Source organism: Coffea arabica, chromosome 7e (assembly GCF_036785885.1).
Source record: "Coffea arabica cultivar ET-39 chromosome 7e, Coffea Arabica ET-39 HiFi, whole genome shotgun sequence".
Classification (NCBI taxonomy): domain Eukaryota; kingdom Viridiplantae; phylum Streptophyta; class Magnoliopsida; order Gentianales; family Rubiaceae; genus Coffea; species Coffea arabica.
Window position 1 is genome coordinate 14,848,566 of NC_092323.1, and position 8,592 is coordinate 14,857,157.

Below are 8,592 nucleotides of genomic sequence, written 5' to 3' on the forward strand. Positions count from 1 at the left end.
GTACTTTCTATTAACCAAATCTACTGAAAGGTAATATGGTTCATAACATAAAGGAGAGGGGTGGAGGTGGGGAAGAGAATATTGCTTATGATATGGGCAAAGATTTGATAAATAAGAATTTTAAAGTAACTTGTGCAAATGTCCACCTTATGTTACAAAAACAATTTTCAATATCACAGTATTGCAACCACAAGACTCCATCATCAATTGCCAATTTTTGAAGTTTGTCTGTTTCGGGTCTTTGTCCTTGATCTATATCCTAGGTCTGTTAAGAGTTATTCTTGCTTAAGCTGCTGCCAAATTCAACAATAATGACTGAAAGCAAAACTCATTGCTTTAGGCAACACCAGTAACCACACACACATTGCATTCAAAGCTTTGGTTACACAAACGCAGCCTAAGTCCCTTTTTGTAGTCTGGAATGATGGAACGTTCTTAGATTCCACATCTAGCAATATGCCAACATTCCCAAACCTCAAAGAAGTACCCCCCCCCCCCGACCCCCAACAAAAAGACCCCAAAAAAAAAAGAGTGGATTATTCCTATAGAATATGATATTTTTATAGTTCTTCCTTGTAAATGATATTGTCATGGTAAAAATTTTAGTTATTGTAAATGCCAACCATGCTCTTCAGTAGTTAAAAGTTATTTCATTTTGTAGGCAATTTGCTGTAGAACTAAAATTGGTGCTGCAGCATAATCATGGCTATTCCTCCCAATCTCAAGTCCTTGTTCAATTTTTTAAGTTCTTTGCTCCATGAATACAGCACCCCTCCCTCTTTTTTTTTTTTTTAACACAATTAGCTAGGAAGGTCAAGATTAGGGCAGGGAAAGAAGCGGATGAATTTGTCAACAAGGGATTCTAGCAGAGAATTGAGGAAGATTAAATATTGTCCACTAGAACAGGATACCCTCTATAAATTTGAAAGCTGGCAAGCATAGCTTGAAGGGCCTACTGCTAGACATACAATTGCAAGGTTCTTAATGAAGGATTTGATGTGTGATTTGTATGCTTGCAGAAGTAGAGACAAGAATTCACATTTTATATATATTTTCTAAGCTGGTGATGAAGTGGAGAATGGATGAGCAAGTAAATACATGAAGTAGCAAGAAGAAATAGTACTCAAAAAGTCCCATGCTACTACTACTTGGTCACCATCAAAGAGACACAGATTTAACAGCTCCTTTAAAGGATTAGATCTGACATCTAATGTTCTATTTCTGAGAAACAACTTGAACTGGTAAAAGGAGAAGGATAACAAAATTCAAACTATATATGTACAACCGTGTTACAAGTTAAACAACTTTTTACGTATGACAAGATTTTGGTGGGACTAGTGGTACATACAATAGTTGGTAAAAAAAAAATACTACAGAGGCAGCTAGGTGGGTACCCTTTTGAAGTGGTATAGAAGAGGGAAAAATTGGGAGCTGAATGAATCTTCAGCACCTCCTCCTTCTGTTTCTTGGCCAAAAAAATTTGATGCAGACGTTGCTTGAGTCCTTCACAAGTGGTTGTTCAATTCGTTGCCTTCTTTTATGCTCATCTCCACCCCTTCAACTGCATTAAAACCGTCATCATCAGCAGCAATCGTGGATGTCGAATCAATCCCGGACCCTGCTTGAATTTCTTTGAAGAAAGCCATTACTTGAATCATTGTCGGACGCTTCCAATGTCGATCATCTAAGCAAGCACATGCTACCTTCAAGTGTTCTAGAAGCTCAATCTCCAAGCTGGGGTCTTCTCTCATCAAGTCTGGATCAAAAACATCACTTATTCGCATCTTGGCGTGCTGCTTCACCCATCCCACTAGATTATTATCACCAAAATCAGCTGAATCTGTTGGCTGCCTTCCAGTTAGCAGCTCCAGCAAAACTACACCGTAGCTGTAAACATCGCCCTTTGTTGTACATCTAAAGCTCTGGTAGTACTCAGGAGGTACATATCCAGGGGTGCCTGCTAAAGTGCTTACGCTCAAATGAGTGTCCATTGCACTCATGAGCCTTGCCATTCCAAAATCAGAAACTCGAGCTTCCAAATTCTCATCAAGCAAGACATTGCTAGATTTCATATCCCTGTGAATAATGTGGGGAATACAGTTATGATGAAGGAAAGCCAAGCCCCTTGCAGCTCCAATTGCAATTTTCCGCCTTGCAGCCCAATTTAGCTTGAGTCCAATTTTCTTTCTATCATGCAGAACATCTTCTAGACTTCCAAACTTCATGTACTCATAGACCAACAATCGCTCTTCACCTACCTTGCAGTAGCCTAAGAGAGGCACAAGATTGCGATGCTTAATTTTCCCAATGGTTTCCATTTCAGCTGTGAATTCTCTATCCCCTTGCCCACTGACATGTATGAGTTTCTTGATGGCCACAACATTTCCATCCTTCAGTTGAGCTTTGTAAACATCACCGAAGCCACCAGACCCTATAAGGCTGTCATTGTGGAAACCATTAGTGGCTTCTAAAAGATCTGCAAAAGTGAGCTTCCTGAGAGGCTTCTCAAATGTTGCGAGGTTAATGCTCAATGCATCTCGAACACTTAGCTTCCAGTTGCTATTGGCTGTTGCTGAATTGGAATGACTTTCAATATAAGCTTCAAGCGCAGCCTCCTTTTTCTTTCTCCTCTTCTTCATTTCTATGGCAACTATGATTAATCCAAAAATGCAGAATAGTGAGAACAACAAACCCATTGCTACACTTCCTGCAAGGGATGCTTGTCTGCGATGAGACTTCTGATGCTCATTTGGACCGGGACCAGAATTTGTCCCACACCTAGGAAGAGGGTACCCACATAGGCCACTATTATTGGCAAATGTAGTTTCATTAAAAGTATCAAATGGAGCTACCTCTGGAATGGGTCCAGATAAATTGTTGTTTGACAGATTAACCTCCCCAAGCAACGTAAGGCCAGTTAGTGTCTGTGGAATGGAACCATTGAGCCTGTTATATGACAGGTCAAGAATGGCTGCATTCTTCAAGCCTCCAAGCTCTGGGGGAATTGGCCCTGAGAGATTATTATTCCCCAAATTCAGTATCTGGAGGTAATACATGAATCCAAGCTCCTTCGGAATACTGCCCTCCAAATGGTTGTGAGAAATGTCTAGGAAAATCATTGAACCGTTATGGTGGAATGTTGGTTCAGTGATCCCTCTATAAACTCGTGTGAAATTGCAGGGATGCCTCGTTGAAATTCTATGCAGCTGTTCCTGTCTGATTCCTCCAAACTCTAGCAAATTCCCTGCTCCATGGCACTGCTTGCTTCCATCATTCTTGATGTACACATACCGCTTCCCTGTAAGCCGTGCAGCAGCAATATTGCCAGCATGTTTGGATAAACCAGGAGGGATAGTCCCATTAAGAAAATTGGTATTAAGATCCAACCAAAGCAAGCTACGGCAATCCCCTAATTCTGCAGGAATATTCCCAGATAACGAGTTGTTTCCGAGCTTTAAAATCGCAAGATTTGCCAAACGACCCAATGACACTGGTATCTCACCACTCAACTGGTTATTTGAGAGTGAAATCCAATTCAAATTCGTACAATTGCTGAGACTAGCAGGGATTGATCCAATCAGATCATTGAAATCAAGAATCAGATTCTCTAACCTCTGTAAGTACATCAGCTCTTGTGGGATTTCTCCATGAAGCTGATTTAACCAAGCAATCAAATCACGAAGCTGAGATAATGATCCCAAGCTAGATGGGATTGTCCCAGTCAAGTTGTTAAAACTGAGATCAAGGGATTCCAACTTGGAACAATTACTCAGACTCTCTGGTATTGAACCAGTGAGCAAATTATTCTGAAGATACAACACTTTCAAATTGTTCCTGGGGTCTTGACAAATCCCAGATGGAATCACCCCAGAGAGATTATTAGAACTCACATCCAAAGTCTCCAAACTGACCATCTTGGACAAAGATTCAGGCAAAGAACCAAGGAAATTATTGAATGACAAGGACAAATTCTTCAAGTTACTCATCTTCACAAGGGTATCGACAGGTAATTCACCAGAAAATTTATTGTTTGAGATATCAAATAGTTCCAAAACAGAGCATGCACCAAAGCTCTCAGGGACATTACCTGACAAATTATTGTAGGACAACACCAACTCCACCAAGCTTGGACACAAATCAGATAGATAAGGTGGTAAAACACCTTGGAAACCATTTCCTCCCAGGTACAAAAACTGCATAACCCCACCAGCACCACTTGGCAGCTCTGGAACGGCACCTTTGAGCAGATTATTGGTGAGGTTGAGAAAACTGAGGTTCCCACATGAGGAAAGTGAGCTTCCAACATCGCCAGAGAATTTATTTGAAGATAAGTCCAAGTGCTCCAAATTGGAACAGTCAGTTATGGAAGGAAATCCAGCTGAGAAATTGTTCATTGAGAGATCCAAATAAGACAAGTTCTTCAAGTTCAGAGCAGGAAAATCTCCAACTACTCTGTTACCCTTCAAAGACAAGTGCTGAAGCCCAGGGAACTGATTGGATAACAGCCATGGAACCACATATTGGCCGGAGATATTATTGAAAGAAAGATCAAGCTCTTGGACTCCAAAGGATGAAGCTTTATCTTCCTTCATTGGAGGGTCCAATGAATTCTTGGACAGATTAAGAGAAACAATGCTCGAACATACTTCAAAGCTCAGTATATCGGAAACAGGACCTGAAATGCTGTTTTCAGAGAGATCTACAGAACTCAAGAATGCACTACATTGAGATCTTACTAAAGAAGTTAGTGCACCAGTGAGACTGGTGTTCCTCAGCACTAAAAGCTCCAAGCTTTGAAGGGCTATCATAGAAGATGAAACCAAGCTGAAGTCTATGCCGAGAGGCAAGTCTGAGAGATCTATGGAGGAAACTCTGGAGTTCTTGTTGCATGAAACACGAGTGAAATTACAAGGACTATTGGCTGGTAACCAGTCTGACAGCTGAGTGGGATTAGGGAGTGAAGCTTTGAAGGATAAAAGCTGCTGTGAGTCCCTGGATAGGCCATTAATAGAGGAACCTGAAGCTGAAGCTGCAGAAGAAGCAGCAGCTGGGGATATTGTAGAGAGAAAGAAGAAAATGGTTGTGAGGAAAACTATGAGGTGTTGAAGATAAAGGTGGTGATAGAGCAAGAAAAGCTTTGCTGAGCTAAAGAAAAGGTGAGTGCAAGTGCTGTTTTCAGCTTTCATCTTCATTTCTTCTGTTAAATGCGTTGCTCCTCTCAAGATTTCAGCTGTTTTGCTTCCATTATAGAGAGAGAGAGAGAGAGAGAGAGATGATTGGAGTTTTGAGAGAGATGGAGAGAGGTGAAAGGGGGTCAAAAGATGGAGTAAGGAAGGTAAGATGCCTATATATAGGAGCTAAAGAAGTAGAAAATTGGAGAGAGAAGAGGGGGAGGGATTTGGACTTTGGGAAGGCTTTGGGTTGTTGGGGAAGGATAGAGAGAGAGGAGTGGACACAGCTGTTGCTCACATGCCATGTGATATTGTGACCCATAGTCCCATATAGAGATGGAAATGTATTAGTATAATTTACCACTATATTTCATTTCTATTTTTCTCAGGTGAGTTTCCAATCAATTTACTAGTAGTAATAGATATATACATCTTTTTTACAAGAAATAAATATCCTATATTGGGTGAATTTGTATTTTGAGTCAATTTTTTGTGCACATGGAAAAATAAACATAAATTCATTTTTTTGAATATAAGGTAGCAATCTATAGTTTATGATACTCTAGTACAAGAATATTAAGCTTCTGGAAAATGGAAGATTTAAACAAAATGAAATTTCTAAAAAAATTGAAGTTTTAATCCGAATTACCATACATAAGTGTATTAGACAGAGGATCTTAAACGTTTATGTATTTTGTATTTTTTTTCTATAATCATATACTTAATTTGCATATTTCTTAACAGATAATCTAGTTTTGTCTTGGTCCATGACCTTTACTCAAATTTCACGTTCATTTTCTGCATATTTTGTATGTATTTAATCTTGCTCGTATGTAAAAATAACTTAACGCTAGGAGTAAAAAAAAGATTAATCCAATAAAAGAATAGCAAAACTTTAAATTTTTCTCATATATACATTATGTATAGGTAAGTTTTTTTTCTTCTTTTTAGTCCTTAAATTAAATGTGCATTCAAATCAAGTTCGAGTATTGCACTACTCGACCTCGACTCAAGTTAAAAAACTTAATACTCTCACTCGTCAAGCTCTTGAAATTTAAGTTCAATCTCGAACTCGATTGTGCTTTGCCTTACTCAAATTCAAGTTCGAACTCGATCAAACAAGCTCACTCGAGTTTAATTGAACCCAATCAAGTTTAAGCAATATAAAGTCATATTTTATATAGTTTAAATTAGGGACAAAATAGATATTTCACACTAATAAATAAAAATATAAAAAATATATATATATGTAAAGCTGGATTAAACTCAACGAGTTTTCGAATTTCACGTATTGAACTTGAACTCATCAAATAGTTTGAGGGCTCGTTCAAGCTGTTCGAACTCAATCAACGAGAGTTCAAGCTTCAATTTTGACTGAATAAGGTTGCTGTCTATTTGCACCCCTACTCTAAATAGTGCAAAGGTCACTGAATTAATTCACTCTCTTTCTCTATCACCAGCGGTGAAAATCAATAGTACTAGTAGTGTCTCTTTCTCTCTCTATTTCTAGGTTTCCGCGTACGTGTGATTAAGCACGGATGGATCCGTCGCTGTCTATAGCTTAATCTTAGTGGGAGATTCCATTGCCTTTAATTAATTTGTCTTTACTCATGAACCTTGAGATTAATTAACTAATTTTTCTTTATAATACGACAACTCTACCATGCTAGTTTTTTCTCTCTCTTTTTTCTTTTCTATTTTCTTTTGTGTTTTAGATTTTTCTTTTCAATTTTGGGGAGATAAAGAGAAATTTATCAATAATCGAACAAAACAATATTCAATGTCATCAAAATTATAAAATCGGACCCTTTACATTTTTCTAGTTTTTCAATTTATAAGAGATATTGTTGTGTTCGTAAGAGGAAATTATAAGAATCCTAAGGTAATGCTTATGAATCTAGTAGTTTTGATAAATGAAAATGCTTTGCCATTACTCTTAGCCTATAGTTATTAGGTTGATCTTGGAAATATTACCTTGAAATTCAAAGATTGCTAAGGTTCTACTATGAAGAGATCATTCATGATCTTGTTCATGCCTTGAGCACTTCAATCCAAAAAAAAAAAAAAAAAAACTAGAAGAGAGATAGGTCTTGAGCTAATTGTTTCCCTTAACTTAGCCCCAAAATTAATAGCACTCAACAATTCCTACTAGAAATAGGGATTTTAACTACATGGTATTGGTAAATGTTACAAATTATTCGTGCTAATTAGACGTTAGAGTTATTTAAATTTGGACAAAAATCATTTTTTCTTTCATAATCTTTTGTGAAAGTAATATATGGAATGAAAAGAGGGAAAGGGATGAATTTTGGATAATTTAATTTCCTAACATGATTAATAAAAAATTGCATATATTTCGAAATATTTATTCTCTAAAGAATAAGGAAATATGTTGCTCAATTCTATTCATGCTGTTATTGGTTAGTTAAATAAGTGTTTACTAATGTAATGACTAGCAAGATACCAATTTACATAAAGAACCTCAAACTATACATTTAGGGAAGTCCAACAAAAGAAGAGAAAATACTTCCACTTTGATTTTTACCCCGCCATTCCATTTGTACTTTACCAAGAGGTAAATTTCAATTTCACGATAGAAATTTGACTACAAGGCAGTACAATTTTGGCAGTGCCAGTTTTTATCCAAAAAAAGGCTGCTAAAAAATCTAATTACCTAGTATCATTAAATCCTCTCACTTCCGAACTTCAATCCACTGTTCAGAGCGTACCGACACGCTCGCGATAGAGCTTTCAGATTCAACGTGGGAGCGTGTCGATACGCGCTCTATGTATCTGTTTGATTGGACTATCCTCTCACCAATTATATGGTACTTCCCGCTGCAGCATGGTACAGTACTCTGGGGCCCACATCCAGTCAATCCATACCGTTGCTTAGGTTTGACGGGCCAGATTAAATAATGGCTGTACCAGATGAGTAACAGATGTGAATGGCCTACTGGATCTAGCAGTAAATCTAGCAAGCATTGCTGTGAAATGACGCAAGTACCCATGCCTGTCATCTGCTGATGTAAGCAATTTTGGGCCCCCATTGGTAAGTAGAAGTGAGGGTGAAATGGTAAATTGGTGACTGTTATCCGAAGGGTTGAAGACGAAGAAGGCTATTTTGGTCAATTGAAAAGTATGGGTTTGTCTTATGTGGTTACTAAATAGAGAAGTCGCACGTGTGAACAGTTGAGGAATTGTTGCTATCATGAAGCATGACTACTCCATTTTGTTCTATTCTCACATAATTATTATTCATAAAAAATAGAGCTGTAAATTGGTGCGATGGAGTCGAGTATCTCTTGCTTTAACTTGACTCGTTAAGCTATTGAAATAAGATTCGTGTTTGATCGATAATTATCGAGTTTGAGTTTGGGATCGACTCATTTTAACAAAAATGAGCCGAGCTCAAATAAGG

General features: G+C 37.9%; 1 protein-coding gene across 1 annotated transcript; it reads right to left on the reverse strand.

The window, feature by feature from the left end:
• Positions 1-1,256: 1,256 nt before the first annotated feature.
• LOC113700982 (brassinosteroid LRR receptor kinase-like) lies at positions 1,257-5,345 on the reverse strand. Its single transcript, XM_027221410.2, has one exon. The coding sequence runs from the start codon at positions 5,190-5,192 to the stop codon at positions 1,506-1,508; it is 3,687 nt and encodes a 1,228-aa protein (XP_027077211.2). The 5' UTR covers positions 5,193-5,345; the 3' UTR covers positions 1,257-1,505.
• Positions 5,346-8,592: the final 3,247 nt, after the last annotated feature.

Bases quoted from the DNA above. Each gene is read 5' to 3' on its own strand.
- LOC113700982 (XM_027221410.2), bottom strand. From the start codon at position 5,192: ATGAAGATGAAAGCTGAAAACAGCACTTGCACTCACCTTTTCTTTAGC.